This window comes from Ictidomys tridecemlineatus, chromosome 2 (assembly GCF_052094955.1).
Source record: "Ictidomys tridecemlineatus isolate mIctTri1 chromosome 2, mIctTri1.hap1, whole genome shotgun sequence".
Classification (NCBI taxonomy): Eukaryota; Metazoa; Chordata; class Mammalia; order Rodentia; family Sciuridae; genus Ictidomys; species Ictidomys tridecemlineatus.
In genome coordinates, this window is record NC_135478.1 from 57,551,364 (window position 1) to 57,574,448 (window position 23,085).

Consider the following 23,085-nt stretch of genomic DNA (forward strand, 5'->3'; position numbering starts at 1 on the left):
CCTCTGAGAAATGTCTGTTCAGGTCCTTGGCCCATTTGTTGATTGGGTTATTTGTTATATTCTTGTTTAATTTTTTGAGTTCTTTGTATACTCTGGATATTATGGCTCTATCTGAAGTGTGAGGACTAAAAATTTGTTCCCGTGATGTAGGCTCCCTATTTACCTCTCTTATTGTTTCTCTTGCAGGAAAAAAAAAACTTTTTTGTTTAAGTAAGTCCCATTTGTTGATTCTTGTTATTAACTCTTTTGCTATGGATATCCTATTAAGGAATTTGGAGCCCAAACCCACAATATGTAGATCGTAGCCAACATTTTCTTCTATCAGACACAGAGTCTCTGTTTGATATCAAGCTCCTTGATCCATTTTGAGTTAACTTTTGTGCATGGCGACAGAAGGGGATTCAGTTTCATTTTGTTGCATATGGATTTCCAGTTTTCCCAACACCATTTGTTTAACATGCTATCCTTCCTCCATTGCATGCTTTTAACCCCTTTATCAAATATAATATAGTTGTAACTTTGTGGATTAGTCTCTGTGTCCTCTATTCTGTACCATTGTTCCACCCACCTGTTTTGATACCAATATCATGCTGTTTTTGTTTCTATTTCTCTGTAGTATAGTTTGAAATCTGGAATCGCTATGCTGCCTGATTCACACTTCCTGCTTAGATTTTCTTTTGCTATTCTGGGTCTTTATTTTTCCATATGAATTTCAAGATTGCTTTATCTATTTCTACAAGAAATGCCATTGAGATTTTGATTGGAATTGCATTAGACCTATAGAGAACTTTTGGTAATAGCGCCATTTTGATGATGTTAGTTCTGCCTATCCATGAACAGGGTATATTTTTCCATCTTCCAAAATCTTCTTCTATTTCTCTCTTTAGGGTTCTGTAGTTTTCATTGTATAAATCTTTCATGTCTTTTGATAGGTTGATTCCCAAGTAATTTATTATTTTTTTGAGGATATTGTGAATGGGGTGGTTTTCCTTATTTACATTTCAGAAGATATGTCGCTGATATACAGGAATGCCTTTGATTTATGAATGTTGATTTTATATCCTGCCACTTTGCTGAATTCATTTATTAGTTCTAGTCGTTTCTTTGTAGACCCTTTTGTGTCTTGTAGGTATAGAATCATGTCATCTGCAAATAGTGATAATATAAGTTCTTCTTTTCCAATTTTTATGCCTTTAATTTCTTTCATCTCTCTAATTTCTCTGGCCAGTTTTTTGAGAATTATATTAAATAGAAGTGGTGATAGAGGGCATCCCTGTCTTGTTCCAGATTTTACAGGGAATGCCTTGAATTTTTCTCCATTCAGAATGATGCTAGCCTGAGGCTTAGCATAGATAGCTTTTACAATGTTGAGGTAAATTCCTGTTATCCCTAGTTTTTCTAATGTTTTGAACATAAAGTTATGCTGTACTTTGTCAAATGCTTTTTCTGTGTCTATTGAGATGATCATATGGTTCTTATCTTTGAGTCTATTGATGTGGTGAATAACATTTATTGATTTCCGCATATTGAACCAACCTTGCATCCCAGGGATGAATCCTACTTGATCATGTTGCACAATTGTTTTGATGTGTTTTTGTATCCAATTCGCCAGAATTTTATTGAGCATTTTTGCATCTAGGTTCATTAGAGATATTGGTCTGTAGTTTTCTTTCTTTGAAGTGTCTTTGTCTGGTTTCAGGATCAGGGTGATGTTGGCCTCATAGAATGAATTTGGAAGAGCTCTCTCTTTTTTTATTTCCTGGAATAACTTGAAAAGTATTCATATTAATTCTTCTTTAAAGGTTTTGTAAAACTCCACTGTATATCCATGCAGTCCTGGGCTTTTCTTGGTTGGTAGTCTTTTGAACGCTTCTTCTATTTCATCCATTGATATTGGTCTGTTCAAATTGTGTGTATCCTCCTGACTCAATCTGGGTCACATCAATGATTATAGCAGCACAATTCACAATAGCTAGACTGTGGAACCAACCTAGATGCCCTTCAATAGATGAGTGGATAAAAAAATTGTGGCAGCTATACACAATGGAGTATTACTCTGCACTAAAAATGACAAAATCATGGAATTTGCAGGGAAATGGATGGCATTAGAGCAGATTATGCTAAGTGAAGCTAGCCCAGCCCTAAAAAACAAATGTCAAATGTCTTCTTTGATATAAAGAGAACCACTAAGAATAGAACAGGAAGGAAGAGCATGAGAAAAAGACTAACAGTAAACTAAGATGAATGGGGGGAGAGAAATGGAGAGAGAAGGGAAAGCATATGGAAATGGTAGGAGACCTTCAGTGATACACAAACTTATAAGAGATTATGAGGGGCAAGGGGGAGGGGGGAAAAGGGAGAGAATTGAACAACAACAGAGGAGGTAGAGAGGGAAGATAGGAGAGAAGGGGAGGGGAGGGGGATAGTAGGGGATAGGAAAGGTAGCAGAATACAACAGTCACTAATATGCCATTATGTAAAAATGTGAGTATGTAATAGAAGTGAGTCTGCAATTTGTATTTGGGGAGTTCAAAACCCAATTGAGTCAAATGTATGAAAGATGATATATCATAAGCTCTGTAATGTTTTGAACAATCAATAAAAAAATGAAAATTAAAAAAAAATTAATGGCAAAAAAAAGAAATTTATCAATGTCTTCACTATCTTCTATTTTATTGGAATATAGGTTTTCAAAATAATTTCTTGTTGTCTTCTGTATTTCTGTAGCATCTGTTGTGATATTGCCTTTTTCATCCCATATGTTAGTAATTTGAGTTCTCTCTCTTCTTTTCTTGTTTAGCATGGCTAAGGGTTTGTCGATCTTATTTATTTTTTCGAAGAACCAACTTTTAGTTTTGTCTTTTTTTTCAATAGTTTCTTTTGTTTCAATTTTGTTGATTTCAACTCTGATTTTAATTATTTCTTACCTTCTGCTACATTTGTTCTTGTTTTGCTCTTCCTTTTCTAGGGCTTTGAGATGAAGTGTGAGCTCATTTATTTGTTGTTTTTTTTCTTTTTTTTTTGAGGGATGACCTCCAAGTGATGAATTTCCCTCTTAAAATTGCTTTCATTGTGTCCCTTAGGTTCAGATATGTTGTGTCTGTATTTTCATTTATTTCTAAGAATTTTTTATTTCCTCCTTTATGTCTTCTGTGACCCATTGATCATTCAGTAACATATTGTTCATTTTCCATGTGATGTAGGATTTTTCCTTTCTTCTTTTATCATTGATTTCCAGTTTCATTCCATTATGATCAGATAAAATGTATGGTATTATCTCCACCCCTTTATATTTACTGAGGGTTGCCCTATGGCATAATATATGGTCTATTTTTGAGAAGGATCCATGTGCTACTGAGAAAAAAGTATATCCACTTGATGATGGTTGATATATTCTATATATGTCAGTTAAGTATAGGCTATTGATTGTGATATTGAGTTCTATAGTTTCCTTATTCAACTTTTGTTTGGAGGATCTGTCAAATGGTGTTAGAGGTGTGTTAAAGTCACCCATAATTATTGTGTTGTGGTCTATTTGTTTCTTGAACTTGAGGAGAGTTTGTTTTACGAATGTTGTAGCACCATTATTTGGTGCATAAATATTGATAATAGTTATGTCTTGTTGGTGAATGGTTCCTTTTAACAGTATATAATGTCCTTCCTTATCCCTTTTGATTAACTTAGTCTTGAAGTCAATTTTATTTGATATGAGGATGGCCAACCCTGCTTGCTTATGTGGACTGTGTGAGTGGTATATTTTTTCCCAACCTTTCACCTTCAGCCTATGTATGTCTTTTCCAATCAGATGTGTCTCCTGGAGGCAGCGTGTTGTTGGATTTGTTTTTTTAATCCATGTTACCAGCCTATGTCGCTTTATTGGAGAGTTTAAGCCATTAACGTTTAGAGTTACTATTGATATATGGTTTGTACTGCCAGCCATGTTTGATTATTTATCATTTTTTTAATTTATTTTTTTTCTCCATGATTAGATTTCCCCCAACCCTCTGTCTTTACTGAGGTACTTTCCATAGTTGGTTTTGGTTATTGTTTTTCATTTCTTCCTCGTGTAGTGTTTTGCTCAAGATGCTTTGCAATGCTGGTTTTCTGGCTGCAAATTATTTTAACGTTTGTTTATCATGAAAGATTTTTATTTTTTTGTCATACCTGAAGCTTAATTTTGCTGGATACAAAATTCTTGCTTGGCATCCATTGTCTTTCAGTGTTTAAAATACGTTGTTCCAGGATCTTCTCACTTTCAGCGTCTGTGATGAAAAATCCGTTGTTAACCTTATTGGTTTACCCCTGAATGTAATCTGCCTCCTTTCTCTTGTAGCTTTTAATATTTTCTCTTTGTTCTTATATTGGATATCTTCATAACAATGTGTCTTGGCATTGGTCTACTGTGATTTTGTATGCTCGGTTTCCTGTATGCATGGTCAGTTTGTATATCCGTTTTTTTTTTATTTCTGGAAAGTTTTCTATAATTATTTCATTCAGAAGGTTGCTCATTCCCTTAGTTTGAACCTCTATACCTTCTTCTATCCTGATGACTCTTAAGTTTTTTTTTTTATGTTATCCCATATCTCTTGGATGTTTTTCTTGTGATTTTTACCAGCCTTTCTGAGTTGGCTAGACTCTTTTCAAGATGATATATTTTGTCTTCATTATCTGACATCCTGGCTTCTACTTGCTCCACTCTGTTAGTGATACTCTCCTTTGAGTTTTTAATTTGGTTTATAGTTTCCTTCATTTCTAGAATTATTGTTTGAATTTTTAATAATCTCTATTTTCTGATAAAGATGCTTATTTGCTTCTTTTATCTGTTTCTGTAATTCATTTTCAATGTGTTCTTTCACTGTTTGAATTTGCTGTCTCATATCCTTTTTAAGATTTCATTCCATCGGTCTAAGGTATTCCTTGAGTTCTTTATTTGGCCATTTTTCTGATGCCTTTAGGTCCTTCTGAATATTTAGGCTTTCCTGCATTATTTGTACTCCTTTTCTTCCTTGCTTTTTCATGCTACTCATGTTACTTCTTGTTCTGTTTGACTGCTGAGTTACTGTTTACTCCTATGAATTTATTTGATGCTTGGGAGGAAAGGTATTAGAAGGGAAGGGAAGATGTCACTTTCACCGCTGGTTTTAATGAAGTTATCTCCTCCACCGCATTCTGGTGATGTCAGTTCTCTGTCATGGTGGTATCCTATGCAAATGGCGTCAGTTCGTTCCCTTTGCCGGGTGACCCATGCAACAGGTGGGCCCTGACTGGCTCTCCCAAGCCCCATCTCAATCCTGTGGCCAGTGCCTATGAAGGATTGGTTGGTATTAACCTCCGTAGGTTCACAACGGCTGACCAGTTGTTTCAGTGGGATCATTTAGTGTTGAGTCACAGCGGTTTGTCTGCGAGAGGCAGGTGAATGGGAGCTTGAATTCTCTCCTTTTTTTTCCAGAAACTCTTATTGTGGAGATGTTCTATCAAAACCTGGATTGCCTTCATTAATTCATGTTTTAATCCTTTAGTTCCTTGAACTATTTTCATAATAAATTTTTTGAATTCTTTGCTCAGCATATCCTACACATCAATGTATGTGGATTAAATTATTGGGAAATTAATCACTTTGTGTAGTGTCTTACTGTCTTTTTCTCTCATGTTTCCTGTTTAACATGCAGAGTTTTGTGCAGGTGTTCAAATAGGTTTCTATTCCCCTCTTAGATGTGGATCATTTTGTTGAGTAGATTTCTCTTCAGGTATTCCCTGAACAGAATGTATGATCTATTTTCAAAGTCCCAACTCATTGACAGAAGTGCTAGGACCATTAACACAAAGCACTTTAAGAGAAAATAATAGCCATCATTAATATCAAAAAGTTAGGAGCTAAACACATGTTGATTTATGACCAAAACAAAAACTTTTAAAAATTGTCTCTACAACTCCAGAAACCAATGCAGAAGTGGTAATAAAAAATAATGCCCAAAATGTATGTGTTAGTGATTCTAAAATTAATACTAAAATATATAGAAAAAAAGTGGTGAAATAGAAAAATGGAGAATAAGGAAAAAATGAAGAATAAAAATAGTGCAAATACCAATGAAAAATAAGAAAACAAGTACAAAGAAAGTTAAAAGATCATGTAAGTTAGAAAATGAAAAACAAATGATAAGAAAAGCCACTTAAAGATGCAATGCCAAGAAAAATATATGATTTCCTTATCTGATGTAAACCAAATATAGACAGTTTCTTTCCCAACTTCTAGTTTAAAGATTAACCATTTTGGGGGTGTTTCTGGGGAGTAGCTACAGTTGTACTCGTTTCTTCTCAATTCTAGCCCAAACAGGCCAGTACTGATTGTGGAGTCTTGGATGTGGAAAATTTTCACCCATGCCTACCAGGAAGTGCTATAGGACCATTTTCATATGAAGAGGTAAATCATTCACAATATTGGTTTTTGTGGACCTGAGGATTGGACTCTGGCTATAGTAGGAGCTATCAACAAAACTCTCACACATAAACCATGTGAGTCTGTCTGTGCTGAAAACCCTAATTTCCAACTTCTTTTAGTGAGCTCAGGGTCATGCAAGACTCCAAGTCTCTGTGGTTTTTGGTTTCATTTTCTCTAAGCATGGTAGAGGTGGACTGCATGCAGGATCTGTGCTTGGTTATGGGAGATGCAGGAAACAAGCTTTTCACAAGACCTTTTCAAGCACTCCCCAAAATATTCTACCCCAGAAAACCACACACAGCTCATCTTCTTTCCTGTTACTAATCTCTAAACACCAGTTTTAACATGGAGATGTCCCCACTGCCCTTCATTCCATAAGGTGGCAAAACAGCACATCATACTTCCTTCCGCTCAGATTTTTCAACACATCTCTGTTAATCTGAACCAAAAGTGTGGGTATCTACAATTCAAATAAAGAGAGTTAGTCCCTGTGTCTTGGAGATTAAACATGCAAGAGATTCTGATATCTCAAAAACAGAGTTGCAGCAATGGGACATTTCTAAAGGGGGTACCCCCTTGGTGAATCACCAAGGAAGTGACTATAATTGCTTCAGTTGAAGAAGTGGTGATTCTTCCTTCACATGCCTCTGAGCATAGTGAGATGGCCTGACTTGGGAGATCAGCTCTCCCCTCTGGAGATTGTAGCAGGAACTTTTCTACCAGAATCAATCCTGACACACACTGTCACATAGTTCCTACAGGCACATTTAATTGAAACTCACCTCAATTTCTATCCCTTGGCTGGCCATGTAGCCATGACTACAGCTTTCCAGAGCTCCCTACAGATCTGTGTCTCAATTAGTATATCTGATAGAGACTGACTTGTGTTTTGGATGCTTCCTGACCTACCAAATTCATGTCATTGTTGGGTACTGGAAATATAAGAACATAAATGCAGAGTTTCTAATCTCCCATCAAGAAAGTCTAGAAAAGGGACACCCAAGTGAAGAAGTTTCTTGAGTAGGCACTCATAATTCTGCTAAGAATCTGCAGTGCACCTGTCCTCCATTGACATCTCAGGCAGAATCCAACTGGATGAAACTCATTACTGGAATTTAAAATATGATTTTCTTGAGATTATAGATTGTGTGCGCCTACCAGAGAAGAGCTTCCACCTAGACAGTTTTCCTCTGACAACTGTTGAAGATAAAATATTTTATGAACTCTTTTATTACTCTAAAAATATATATTTCTGGATTTTATCTGTTCATTGGCTCTCTGTAGTTTCACTTCACTGCTTGCCCCTTACCAATGTTTATATAGTCACACATCAGTTGATGTGTCTCAAATTCAGGGTGCAATCAGTTACCACTGTATGCATCTACATACACGCTTTTTACCATAGTATAATATTTTATAGTTTTATTCTTGAGTGGAAACTGATGCATACTCTACCATCATATATTAAAAAAAGAAAACCTTTACAAAACAAGTTTATCATTAAACTAGATTTTCTATCAGTAAAAGATTCATCAAAAGAAATTTAGATTTCTGTAAGCCCCTGCTTACCTGAATAAGAAAGTGGGAGCATGGCTTTTTTTCTACTTGATGTGACATAATTCAGTCTCTATAACAAAGCCCCTTAGTTCAGCACTAAAAGCTTATAATTAGAATGTTTTAAAGATTAATGATGTGTAGCATCATATATATATATATATATATATATATATATATATATATATATACAACTTGCATAAATTATACATATTATATATTATATATGTTATATATGGTGGAGGGTCTTCTTGTTTTTAGTGGTAAAATATGAGTAATGTTAGGTATAAGGAAGTTACTTCCTGATAGAAAATATGCACATCAGTTAGTTTTCTTTTATTATCATTTTTTGTTGTTGTTTATGGACCTTTGTTTGACTCATTTATATGCAGTGATGAGAAATGAAACCAGTGCCTCAAACATGCATGGCAAGCCCTCTGCCACTGAGCCACAACCCCAGCCCCCATGTTGGTAGTTTTCCATTGTCTTCCTATCCTGGTTTAATAGAGTTAGTAGACAAATGAATATAATATTTGGCTGATTTGCAGAGGATACATGACACTCTGATATAAAATATTTCAATTTCCAATGTGTACTTCTCTAGTTAAGTCCAAATTTATTTCAAATCTGTAAAATTAGGTGTCTCTTTAGAATAGGAATTAGGAAATCTTCATACAACTCATTAGTGTTATTAATTTTTCAGAGTATCTCTCAGATTCTTCCTCAGAGTAATGTTGGTCATTTATTTGGTGAAGCACATCAAAGAGCAAAAGATGGTGTAAGTGGACATACAGAAGGTAAGAGCCACTCATTATAAAATCATTGGATATAATGCTTATTTAAAACATGCGCACTAGTATGATTTAATACTGGAAGAAATGAAAATAATAAATAGTAAGGAGATTGAATTAGTGTATCTTATCAAGTTGCAAGCACAGGGTAAGTTGGAGGGGCCCTAGAGGAGCTGAATTATTAGGTCCATTTCCAGACCTGCTTAGATTAGAGGAAAGTTGAGAAATAAGTAAGGGGGTAGGGAAGAAGTGGGAATGAAGAATGAGAAAAGACTAAAGACAACCAAAAAAAAAAGGAAAGGAAAAAGAAGCAGGTGAACATTGATCATGGCCTGATAAAATGTTCCCTGGAAAGATAATGACTTCTAATACACCTACAATTTGGGGGACAAGATAGGGAGAATTTTAAATAGGCAAATTAAATGGACAGGCACATGGTGCACGCCTACATTCCCAGAAGCTCTGGAGGCTACAAATGGAGAATTTTGAATCCAATGCCAGCTGAGTAACTTAATGAGGCCCTCAAAAAAATTCAGCAAAAGCCTGTCGCTAAATAAAATATAAAAAGGAATGGAATGTAGCCCAGTAGTTAGGTACCCCTGGGTTCAATCCCCAGTACCAATAACAAAATAACAAAGCAAAAAGAAACATCAAATGGGCAAGTTAAGTTAGAGAAATTTGTAGAAGATTAAGCATGCACAAGAATTCTCAAATTTTAGTGAATCATATGTTGGGGTGGGGCCAATGTACAAAATGTATGTTCTGACTTAGCAGGTCTTTGGTTCTACATTGTGAATACATTCAAAGATGTTTCCAATGCTCCTTGATCCACAAAACACATTCTGGAAACGGAAAAGGAACAAACTGCCCTTTAGAAAATCTAAATAAAAAGCCATTGTGTCTTAGTTCAGGGCATAACCAGATCAAGTTTTAAGATATTTTTAGCTGTAAATGGACACAATACCTTTATTTTATGCGGTTCTGAGGATCAAACCCAGTACTTTATATGTGCTAGTCAAGCACTCTACCACTAAACCAAAACCCAGTCCCTCGAAATTGTATAAGACAGAGTTTCTGATTGGGCAGAAAAAGTTGTGGAAAAATAAACAACAATTTTTTAAAAAAATCAACACCACAGATATAGAGACTGCTTTGGAAAAGCAAAGAGAAGGGTAATGGGGAGGGCACAAAATTAGGTAATTTTGAAGGTAATAAGAAGACTCAGAGATTGCATTTCAGCTGGTTTCAGTATATCTGCCTTCAAACCAAAGTGAGAATTACAGGTCTAGAGATAATTTTAAGTGGGGAAAATTCTTAGAACTGGGGCAACCAGCCACTGTGTATTTCTTTGCTCCATAACTACCAAGAATAGGGAAGTATTGATATCAGTAGTTGAGAAGAGAAAATTAGTATTTAAGAAACACTGGATATTTTAAAAGATAGTTAATTTTTTTTCTTTACTGAAACCATGGCTTTGGGCATGCTAGGAATACACTCAATTACTCTGCCACATCTCTAGATGGCTAAAATTCTGATAGGACAGATATTTCATGAAAATCCTTGAAAGTCTAAGAGGATATACCAAACCAGACTTTGTAGGTTAATTTATTGTATATCAATGCTGTTATTCTTGGTATATATGCCAATGAATTTGAAATATAAAAGGTTATTTATATCTGATAATTCTTTGGCATTTCAGTTCACTTTTCTCCTTTGGATTACCATATTTTAATATTTTATGCTTATTAAACATTATTTATGAAATACAGTCTCTATGTCTTCTCAAATGAGTGGATCTAGAAAATTTCAGTGGGTCAGACCAGAGGATATAGTAAAAGAAGATACACCACTGTCCTGCATGGGTATGGAAAAATAGATAATTTTAATAAGTACATATCTAAGCTGATCAGTTTAGAGAACTTTTTTCAATGGAAGTGAATTATACTTTGCACTTGACTGTTATCACAACTTTGGACTTATTATATTGTAGGACAAATAGAGGAACAGGATGCATACCTGTAATAATATTGATTAAATGATTGTGATAGGCTATATTAAACACACCTGCATATAAATTATTTTCTTCATTTTATATATTTATGCCCCAAAGTTTCTCTTTTGCTCCTCTGATTAAATATCTCTATTCCCTCAATCACTTTTACTTGATAGGTGTACATTCCCTATTATATTTATGGTAAGTGGAAATATAATCACACATTTGAAAACTTAACTAAATGTTTAATTAAACTAATAGTGGATATTTTCCTTCAGTATATTTCAGTCATGTTGCTGTACTCAACATCAACAACAACAAAACACAGCAAACACAGAAACCCAAAAGCTATAATATTCTTTATCAAAGCTAACCCATGGAACACAGCTCCATGTTGATTCAGCAGGAATGTGTGGGTTGTTTTGTCACTCTTGTGTGTACTCAATGATTTAACCCAATAACTTTGCAACGTTGGCAAGTACTCTGTCAGAGTTGCATCCAAAAGCATGAATGTGTGGGTGGTTTTGTCACCCTTCCTCTATTTGGAATTTCTGCTGCCTTCTTATTTATTTTTGCTCATGCATATCCTCTCCACACTCATCCTGCCCCCAGCATTTGGAGCTATCTAGCTACAATGAAAGTGTGCCATGAACCTCTGTATACGGTGAAAGGCCAGCTTTTAAAATTACCCAGAAATCTTTCATGAGTTCAGCCTAACACTTTATCCCTTCCCTTGCCTTCACTATGCTCTGGCATTGCTCCTCACCAGTTCCTATATTTTCAAATACTGACTCATTTAATGCTTGACTCTATGTCTAGCTACAGCCTTTTAAGCTCTCCCCACTTTCTGCCTCTGGCTGGTAACCTTACTCCTTTAGTCTCTGCTGAGTCCTAGCTCCAGAAATGCCACTATCCCTGGCACCTTTTTACTCTATTCTCACAGGGAACATAATAATTGTGGGTTCAAATAAACTGTTGATGCTAAGGGGATGTAAAAGTGATCTCCTTAAGTCCAGGAGCCAAAGGGGTAGACAGGGGAAGGAGTAATTTACAAGTCAGCTTGTAGATATTCAGTTGAACAGTGGCTGAAATGCTAAGGAACCCCAATGGGGGGGGGCAACACTTTATGACAAGGAGATGATAATCATGCAGGACTAAATAGACTGAGTCTTATAGATGAACACATTTTTTTCAGAATAATGAAGAAAAACATTGCATATACAAGATATTCATTGATAACAGTATAGAACGTATCAGTCATTGTGAAAATGACTAGTTGAATAGTTGTTTTTAAATAGTTACTATTATGAGGAAGAGAATGGCAAATTGTGTGAATCCCCACATTTCTATAGTGTTTTTCAAATTTACTTCTGACAACTTTTTATTCATCTTGAGTGGATATACTTTTGAGATATTTTTGTCTTAAACCTAGTTCTCCCCAGGTAGACTGTTGAAGTTTTTATCACTAAAAACATTCTCTGAAATAGTCAGTATCTGCTGGGTACAGTGGGTCACTTCTAAACACAGGTACTTGGGAGACTGAGACAGGAGCATGGCAAGTCTCAGGCCAGAAAAAACACTTTAGAGAGACCCAGTCTCAATATATATACATATGCTTTTGGATACAACTCTGGCAGAGCACTTTCCAATGTTGCAATATTTTGGGGTTAAATCACTGATCACACACTAGTATACCCCACTAATAAACAATTTAAAAAGGTAATAATCACCTAATATTACTTTTTATTTTTGAAAGACTAACATTCTCTCTAAATGTTCTAAGTAGTTTAAGTAAATTTACATACATTTTTCAGCTGAACCTCTTTGTTTCTCATCATCTGAAGAAGAGGAGGAAGGTCTCAATGGCACCAAAAATAAGCAGCCAAAGGTATGTATACATTTACTTTTAAATTCTGGATTTCCTCATGTATTACTTGTTTTAAGAAAGTAATAAGGGCAAATTGAGTTATCTTTTATAACAGTGTTTTGAAATATAAAGATGATGATTTAGTATTCAAGTCTAAAAGAATTTAACTGGTTATGAATCTGAAAATAGCATTAGAATTCATGATAATATATATATATATATATATATATATATATATATATATATATATATAACATTATCCTTGTTATTGAGGCAGAAATTTTTCTGGATATTGTTTGTGCTTACATTTTTTTAACTCCCATAAATGATGGAGAAGTTAAAATTAAGTGGTTTTGTGAATATCTATTTTAATTAATGAGCATATAGAGTGTCAATGGACATTGAGTGCATTTATGGTAAAAGATGGTCCTTCCCAATGGCTCAGTTTTAGTTACATATGAACATGCTTTCATGCCAAAGTGAAAGATTTTTGTACAGCCTAGACATCAGTGTCTCTGTCAATGAAAATAGTAGCCTCAAAGAAGGTACACAATGGCCTATTAAGGAAATTGAAACTTCCCAGAATGAGATCTCTTTTTTGTTTGTTTTTGTTGTTGTTGTTTTCTTTCCATACCATAAGACATTCAAAATTATTAAACATTTTTATTTAACCTCCTTAATGAGTGGTAGCAAAAAGTCTTTGAATGCTGTTATTGGAGAATTAAGGAATTTGATGTGTTTTTGCATTTTTTTCTCATGTTGTCTGTGTTAGAAAGGCCAAGGTTTTGCATGCATTGGGATAGATTTCTCTTCCGAGGATATGTGTGTGTTCTTTAGTGCAAACATTTCTCTTTGGAATGCACGCTGGGCAGGGGTGATATCTCAGCGTGAAGTACCCAACTTTAAATTACCAAGGTGCTAGTTTCACCCACCAGGATCTTTCTAAGAGTAGATAATAACCTCCAGTAAGAATGTCAATTTAAAGCAAAACATATATTACCTATTAAAGAAAATGCTTGTAAGTGATCTCTATAAGTTCACAAACTGGCGAGGTGTGGTGAGAAATAACAGTATACACCTGGCTGAAAAAAACAGTCAGTAGTGGTCATAAAATTTTTTGGGTGTAATTCAATAAGAAAGGAGAACGAAATTGATGTGATTAAACATAGCTGTAGGAGGAAATAAGGAGAAAAAGTAATAAAACTGAGAAAGAATTGGGTTTGAAGTGGCAAGAAGAGGTGATATAGGGGAAACATATAAGAAAGGAGACAAAAATTTTAGAAATGAGAAGGAACATGAGGAAAGACATAATGAGGAATCCTCCATACACAACAACTCACACAAAAGCCTAGAGCAGCAATAAAAACAAAATTTCTTATTGTTAATGAAATTGAAATTGAGGAATTTCTGTCTAGAATCTCCAATTATAAAAACCAAAACCATGGTGTGATTGCTTGAAGGCAGATGTAGTCCAACTTTTCTGGTTTCTACAGCTGAAACACACCTAATCTGGTAGTGACATGATAGTGGAGAACACAAGCTGAGCTTCTCTCAGTTATGCCCAGCTCCTTGCATGGGATGCTCAGGGAAGGTTTTCAGTGCAGATGAAAACTCACCCTCAGTACTTTTCTTTTTACTCAGGGATGGGGGGGTACATCTTTCTGATAATGCTTTCACCATGGAATCTGTAGACTGGTCTCTGATGCATACCCCAATTGGGGACTCCTGCAGTCAGTGATCTCAGGGGTGTACAAGATTCCAAATGTCTGAGAGGTTTTCTGGCACTCTCTTTGAGCATGGTATATGAAGTCTGTTGGCAGAATCTGTGCTTTTTTTCTGGAAAAAAATGCAAGAAACTATCTTCTCACCAGACCTTGCCCCTAGCTCTCCTGGATCTTTAAGTATTTTGAACTACTACACAGCTTTTCTCCCTCACAACCACTATTCTCAACGCACCTATTTGCAATGTGCAGTGCCCCTGTTGGCCTCTACAGTATAGATTGTCCAGTTGACACAACACACCTCTTGATGATGAGAGTTTTTACCACATTCCCTTCAGTCTCTGTCACAAACCCACAGTATCAAGTCAAATGGCTGCCATCCTGTGAGGAGAACTTGAAGCTGCACCTTCAAAGTACAAGTCAGGCCATGCGTTCTGATTTTTCACACAGACACTTCCAAAAGGGGGTCGACCAGAAGGGCCCATTTAAATCATCTTTCTCTTCTAAGGGAAGATCTTAGAATCACTTCTGTAGCAGAAATGGAAGCAAATACTCCAAAGCCACTGATCATGGTGGGTTGACTTCACCTGGGATATCTGCTCACATATATGGTGATGCATGGTATAAGTTTTCTACCAGACACTTCCCTGGCATGATGTCACAGAACTGCAAACACAACATGAGAATGAAAGTACCTTGGGTTTTTCTCATCCTTCCATAGACCACAAGGCCTGCTGTAGCTGCCCAGAGCTCTTGTGTCTCTGTCCTTCATTTTCTCTCTCAGACCTGTCAAGAATAGTGTTGTGGTATGCCTCCAGAGCACTGTAAAATATTGAAAAAGATTTTTTTAAATGCTGGGGTTTTTGATCTTCTATGAGAAATGACTAGAAAAATGACCCTGAGTAAAGGTGGCTTCTGTCCAGTACCCAGACACTGCTAGCAGGAATTTGCAGTCCATTCATTTATCTGGGCTGATTGTATAACTTGTTGTACAAATTACATAGCTACAAACAGTGGTGTTGATGTGTCTTGCTCATAAATTGATTTTTAGTTTCTCATGATATATGCCAAGGTGTATTATGGCTTGGTGTTGAGGTAATTATATTCCTAGTTTTCCTGAGGAAACTCCACACTGCTTTTCAAAGTGGAAGTTCTTATTTTCAGGGTTACAAACAATATATGTGAGTGTTTACTTTTTTCTCTATTAATAAATGGGGTTGGTAGAATTGTTCTCCTCATCTCACTAGAGAGGAGCTTCCCTTTTTCTACCCCGTTCAATTTTTCCCTAACAATGCAGCAGGATATTTCTCCTATTGTGCAGACATGTGATGGAATCAGGGTCACTCCAGGTGAATTGGGCTGGAACTAAATAACCACACAGACACAGAAAATATCTTTTTATTGGGGTCAGTATGGCTTCTCAGCCTCAGCTCCCACAAGGGAGTCAAAGAAAGGCAACAGAGGCAGGCAAAGAGAGACATAATACCTGAAACCCACCTATTGGGGAGAAGACATTCATAGAATATCCACCCAAATAAAGAAAGGGGTCAGGTTTTGGAGGGTGAAGTCTTTCTTGGTGATGTCTTGGTCAGCAGTTTGGCTGACATTTTGGAAATTCACACCCATCTCAGGTGCAGTGTGGGGATCACAGACAGAGTGAATGAAAAGGCGCATATACATTGCAGAGCCCAATAGGGCAGCAAATTCAGACCAGTTTTCCTCATATACCCAAATGCTTGCATAGCTCACACACACAACCCATGGATGGTTCACAACACCCTATCAATTCATTTACTATTCTAAAAGCCAAAATTCTGGGTTTTATGTGGTCTGAGGCTCTCTCCAGTGATTTTCCCACAGCTGCTCTTTTTCATCCAGAAAGCACACACCAGCCAATATAACTCGAGCTCTGAAAAATAGTCAGGAAGTACTGTATATTTTTGTGCTGTCATCTTTCTTCACTGGTGTACTTTTTAGTTCACTCTTAGAGGAACATATTATTTACTCTACCCAGATTCTGTGTGCTGCTTTATAACAGTAAGATTAAAAAAAAACACGTTTCTTCATCCTACTTTGTCATTTTATTGAACTGGATTTACTCTCAGTGAAACATTTACTAAAAATGCTCTTCAGAGACTATGATGACCAAAATGAGGAAAGTCCAACATCAATTTATCTGCTCAACATCACATAATTCCAACTCTTTATCACATGAAGTCTCATATTTTAACACTAAAAAAATCTGTAAGTTCATTGTTTAAAATGTGTAATGCAACACAATATTATATTTCTCAAGAGTGCTTAAGTATTTAATGCATTCTCATTTCTTGTGGGGTTGTGAGATATGGTTGGTTACACACTTAGAGTACATACATTTCTGTTATTGTATTATCAAGGAATTCCATTTCTGTTACATCCATCCTGCTTTATTTTTTATTTTTTTATTAGTTGTTCAAGGCAATACAATGATCTTGACATATCATACATTTGATTCAAATAGGGTATGAATTGTTATTTTTCCACGTGTACAGATTGCAGGATCACATTCGTTATACATCCATGTGTATACATACAGCAATCCTAGGGTCAGTTGTACTCTGCTTCCCTCCATCTCCCCCTTCCCCTCCCCTCCCTTCTCATCTCTATTGTCTACCCATACTACTGTGATACTTATATATCTCTCTTTTTTTTCCTTTCCCTTCCCCTCACACCATAGTATATGTATTTTGTGAACCTAGAGGGTCTCCTTCTGTCTTCTGTGCATTTCCCCTTCTCCCTCCTTTTTCCTCCCTCCTCTTTTCCTTATTTCATGGTAATCTTCTCCTCATGCTCTTCCTCCCTACTTTGTTTTGAGTCACATCCCTTATATCAGCGAAGACATTCGGCATGTGTTTTGTAGAGATTGGCTAACTTCGCTTAGCATAATGTGCTCTAGTGCCATCCATTTCCTGCAAATGCCATGATTTTGTTATTTTTTTACTCCTGAGTAATATTCAATTGGGTATAAATGCCACAATTTCTTTATCCATTCATCTTTTGAGGGGCATCTGGGTTGGTTCCACAGTCTAGCTGTTGTGAATTGTGCTGCTATGAACATTGATGTAGTTGTGTCCCTGCAGTATGCTCTTTTTAGGTCTTTTTGGTATAGTCTGAGAAGGGGAATAGCTGAGTCAAATGGAATCTCCATACTGCTCTCCAAATTGGCTGCACCAGTTGCAGTCCCACTAGCAATGTACGAGTGTATTCTTTTCTTCACATCCTCACCAGCACTTGTTATTGTTTGACTTCATAATGGCTGCCTTTCTTACTGGAGTGAGATGGTATCTTAGAGTGGTTTTAATTTGTATTTCTCTGATAGCTAGAGATGGTGAGCATTTTTTTGTGTACTTGTTGATTGATTATATGTCTTCCTCTGTGAAGTGTCTGTTTAGATCTTTGGCCCATTTGTTGGTTGGCTTATTTGTTTTTGTTGTTGTTGTTGTTGTTGTTGTTTAACTTTTTGAGTTCTTTGTATACTCTGGAGATTAGCGCTCTATCTGAAGTGTGAGGGGTAAAAATTTGTTCCCAGGATGTAGGCTCCATATTTATCTCACTTATTATTTCTCTTGCTGAGAAAAAGCTTTTTAGTTTGAATATGTCCCATTTGTTGATTTTTTATTTTAACTCTTGTGCTTTCAGTGTCCTATTAAGGAATTTGGAGCCCGTACCCACGAGATGAAGATTAGGGCCAACTTTTGCTTCTATTAGATGCAGAGTCTCTGGTTTGATTTCTAATTGTTTTATCCACTCTGAGTTAATTTTTGTGCATGGTGAAAGAAAGGGATTCAATATCATTTTGTTGCATATGGATTTCCAATTTTCCCAGCACCATTTGTTGAAGATGTTATTCTTTCTTCATTGCATGCTTTTTGCAACTTTGTCTAATATAAGGTAGTGGTAATTTTGTGTACTGGTCTCTGTGTCCTCTATTCTGTACCATTGGTTTATCCCCCTGTTTTGGTACCAGTACCATGCTGTTTTTGTTACTATTGCTCTATAGTATAATTTGAAATCTGGTATGGCTATACCACCTGTTTAACTCTTCCTGCTTAGGATTTCTTTAGCTATTCTGGGTCTCTTATTTCTCCAGATGAATTTCATGATTGCTTTTTCTATTTCTGTGAGGAATGTCATTGGGATTTTGATTGGCATTGCATTAAACCTATAGAATACTTTTGGTAGTATGGCCATTTTAATGATATTAATTCTGCCTATCCATGAACAAGGTATATCTTTCCATCTTCTAAGATATTCTTTTATTTCCCTCTTTAGTGTTCTGTAGTTTTTGTTGTAAAGGACTTTCACCATTTTTATTAGGTTGATTCCTAAATATTTTATTTATTTTGAGGATATTGTGAATGGGGTGGTTGTCCTGATTTCCCTTTCAGAGGATTTTTCACTGATATATAAGAATGCCTTAGACTTATAAGTGTTGATTTTATATCCCACCACTCTGCTGAATTCATTTACTAGTTCTAGAAGTTTTTTGGTAGAACCTTTGGGGTCCATTAGGTATACGATCATGTCAACTGCAAATAGTGCTAATTTCAATTATTCTTTTTTATTTTAATGCCTTTAATTTCCATCATCTGCCTTATTGCAATGGCCAGGGTTTTGAGAACTATGTTGAATAGGAGTGGCGAGAGAGGGCATCCCTGTCTTGTTCCAGATTTTAGAGGGAATGCCTTCAATTTTTCTCCATTCAGAATGATGGTAGCCTGAGGCTTAGCATAAATAGCTTTTACAATGTTGAGGTAAGTTCCTATTATCCCTAGTTTTTCTAATATTTTAAACATAAAATAATGTTGTATTTTGTCAAAAGCTTTTTCTGCATCTATCAAGATGATCATATGGTTTTTATCTTTAAGTCTATTGATGTGGTGGATTACATTTATTGATTTCCATATATTGAACCAGCCTTGCATCCCAGGGATTAAATCCTACTTGATCATGGTGCACAATCTTTTTGATATATTTTTGTATCCAATTTGCCAGAATTTTATTGAGGATTTTTGCATCTAGGTTCATTAGAGATATTGGTCTGTAGTTTTCTTTCTTTGAAGTGTCCTTATCTGGTTTAGGAATCAGGGTGATGTTGGCCTCATAGAATGAATTTGAAAGTACTCCCTCTTTTTCTATTTCATGAAATAGCTTGAGAAGTATTGGTATAATTTCTTCTTTAAAGGTTTTGTAAAACTCTGCTGAATACCCTTCTTGTCCTGGGTTTTTCTTGGTTAGTAGTCTTTTGATGGCTTCTTCTATTTCCTCAATTGATATTGGTCTGTTTAAGTTGTGTGTATCCTCCTGACTCCATCTGGGCAGATCATATAACTTAAGAAATTTATCAATGCCCTCACTATCTTCTATTTTATTGGAGTAAAAGGTTTCAAAATAATTTCTCAAATACTAGAAGCCTACAGGACACCAAACATACAGAATCATAATAGACCAACTCCAAGACACATTGTTATGAAGATATCCAACATACAGAACAAGGAGAGAATATAAAAAGCTACAAATGAAAGGAGGCAAATTACATTTAGAGGTAAGCCAATTAGATAAATGGCGGATTTCTCAACACAGACACTGAAAGTGAGAAGATTCTGGAACAACATTTTTCAAAAGCTGAAAGATAATGGGTGCAAACCAAGAGTTTTATATCCAGTAAAACTAAGCTTCAGGTTTGGCAATGAAATAAAAATCTTCCATGATAAACAAAAGTTGAAAGAATTCACAGCCAGAAAACCAGCACTGCAAAGCATTTTGGGCAAAATGCTACATGAAGAGGAAATAAAAAACAACAACAAAACACAACAATGGGCAGTACCTCACTAAAAGGGGGGAATGAAAAACTAAACAAAGAGGAAAAATAAACCAAATCTTAATAAATAAATAAACAAACAAACAAACAAACATGACTGGAAGTACAAGCCATATATCAATAGTAACCCTCAATGTTAATGGCTTAAACTCACCAATTAAATGACATAGGCTAGCAACCTGAATTAAAAAAGCAAATCCAACAATATGCTGCCTTCAGCAGACTCATCTGATAGAAAAAGACACACACAGGCTGAAGGTGAAAGGCTGGGAAAATTCATACCATGCACATGGGCCTCAGAAGCAAGCAGGGGTGGCTATACTCATGTCAAATAAAATAGACTTCAAGCCAAAATTAATCAAAAGGGATAAAGAAAGACACTATATACTGTTAAAGGAAACCACTCACCAACAAGACATAACAATTATCAATTTATGTGCCCCAAAAAATTGTGCTGCTACGTTCATAAAACAAACCATCCATCTTGCTTTTACCAAATCAGGAGCCATTGGAAGATAAGAGTTCAGCTTCATCTGGAGCAGAATGCTAAGTTGCCCTGTGGAAAGTATGACTTTTCAGTCTGTTCTTGTCTACATTTTAGTTAGCTGCTTTCAAGACCAAAATTTGGATGATGTCTAAAAGAGTGATCATGAAGTCTTCATGCAGCTCATCAGGGTCCTTTATTTTGCAGATATTCTCTGAAGGTCATCCACAGATGTGTGTTTCTCAGTCATCTGGAGAGAAACATTGTAGAGCAAAAGAGAAAGCAGACGGACATGTCCATGGTAAGAACTACACACTCTTCACAGTTCTTGAATAGAATATTGATTTCTAACATGAGTGCTGATATATTCTAATAATTGGAGAAATGAACCTAGTAAATAGGTAATAATTAAAAAGTGAGAAAAATAATGAGTTGTCTCTCTTAAGACCAAAAGTCCAGCAGCAGGTTACAGTGGGATTGTCCCTTTTAGTTTCTATACAAGACATATATAGATCACAGGGGAGTTGGAAATTGTGAAGTAGAGAGGAGAAGTGGGAATAAACATTGAGAAAGGCAGAGAGAGTGAGTACAGGAAATAAATGAAGGAAAAAGAAGCTGTGCAGGCAGAGAAATTTCATTCACGTACCAGAATAAAAAGACCAGCCAATTCAAAATGTGGTAAGAAAATGGGAGTTTCAATTATGGACGTGACTGAAGGTATGAGTGAAGTTTGTGTGTTTTGATTTTGGCTTTTTCAGGTAGAAACTGAATCTGTATCTATTACTTCATTTTGGATAGACCCAGGTTGCATAACATTCTCAGAACATTTTTTATGTTGGAAAGAATACTGTTCTTCATATTCTACCTGCTTTCTATTCATTTCTCAGTGTATTCCCATTTTCCTCAAGGAATCTTTTCTGTAGATCAGATTCCTTTATTAGATCACAAACTCTTATATCATCTGTCTAAAATTATAATAATCTTTTATGTGTCTCTCTTCTCCCTTAAACTTTAAGATAAAGAACAAAAGGGGTCTTATCTCATCTGCTTTATCTGCAGAGTGAAGCATAATGTATCACATGTTTAGACACTCATTGGTTTTGTGTATGAATAATGCATGTGAAATATATAGCACTAATATATGTAAATTACTCATATATTTTCTCATATATTTTATTTCTGTCTTCTTTTATTTCTGACAGATTCTGTTAGCCCATCAAAAACCCAGAAAGCAGTTCTATCACTTCAAAGAATAATAAAACTTAAAAAAAGTCACTGCACACAGTGTTCGCTACATGTAAAAAAAAATGCACAACTGGACAATGAGATTCATGCGCTAAAAAAGAGGGTATCAGAGTTTAAGCAAGAAAATACAGAATTGAAACAACAACTTCACAATTTGAGGTATTACATCCTACATTAAAGAAAGGGTGGCATGTTTTCTTTTATTCTAGTAGAAATAAGAAGAAGATTTTTTTTAACTGTTGACTTATCTGTTAGCATTTTGCAGTAGATAAAACTTGAATAAAATATAAAATTCTTACAAATGATATAACATTCATTATTAAATGTGATTACTTCTAAAGACTAAATGCATATTTATTCCCACCACAATTTTAATGTCTCTATGGAAACCCAACTGCTTATTTTTGTTAAATCTATTTATTTAACAAACAGAGTTTGGGATTGCTATTTGTTTATATTTTAACTTTTTTCATTACAATTAACAGTTGAAGAAATATTATTTAGAAAAAAATTATTTTCTACTCAGATGCCATGGTATGTGTCTATAATTTCAGCAGCTTGGGAGCCAGAGACGGGAGGATCAAAAGTTCAAATCAACCCTCACCAACTTAGCAAGGTTTTAGCAAATTAGTGAGACCCTGTCTCCAAATAAAAAAAAAAAAAGAAAAAGGCCTTGGGATGTAGCTAAGTGGTTTAGTTCCTATGGTTTCAATCCTGAGTAGCAAAGATGGGGGTGAGAACAAAAGAAAATGAAAGAAAAATAATTTTCTATATTTTTGTTTACTTTTGAAAAAAATTCAATGTAGAGTTATTTAGTTTTAGTGGGGGAACTTTAAAAAGATATTTGATCAGGATTTCTAAATTGTTCTCAAGAAAGTTTGTATTCCACCAATGAGGCATTTTTCACTGCCCTGAAACATGTTTTTATAGATTTATAGTTTTTCTTCTGATGCTTAGGATCAAACCCAGGGTTTTGTGTGACTAATGTAATGTGCTCGTGCTGAGCTAGACCCTCGGCTACATTTTTAGCATTAACATTCATTAAAATATAAAATTAAAACTGATCATAAGTTATTTATTTAAATTCATTTTTATTCATAAATCAAATTTGTTCAGATTTCTATATTGAAA

The 23,085-nt window shown here is 35.4% G+C and overlaps 1 protein-coding gene across 2 annotated transcripts in view; it reads left to right on the plus strand.

Moving 5' to 3' along the window:
• The window catches only part of LOC144375089 (ankyrin repeat domain-containing protein 26-like), a 69,360-nt gene that overhangs the window by 27,004 nt on the left and 19,271 nt on the right, over positions 1 to 23,085 (plus strand). For both annotated transcript variants that reach the window (XM_078038640.1, XM_078038641.1), the window contains exons 6-10: positions 6,326 to 6,421; positions 8,697 to 8,790; positions 12,592 to 12,665; positions 20,917 to 21,010; positions 21,912 to 22,113. In XM_078038640.1, the coding sequence (XP_077894766.1) occupies positions 6,326 to 6,421; positions 8,697 to 8,790; positions 12,592 to 12,665; positions 20,917 to 21,010; positions 21,912 to 22,113 (560 nt within the window). The remainder of the gene's footprint in view (positions 1 to 6,325; positions 6,422 to 8,696; positions 8,791 to 12,591; positions 12,666 to 20,916; positions 21,011 to 21,911; positions 22,114 to 23,085) is intronic.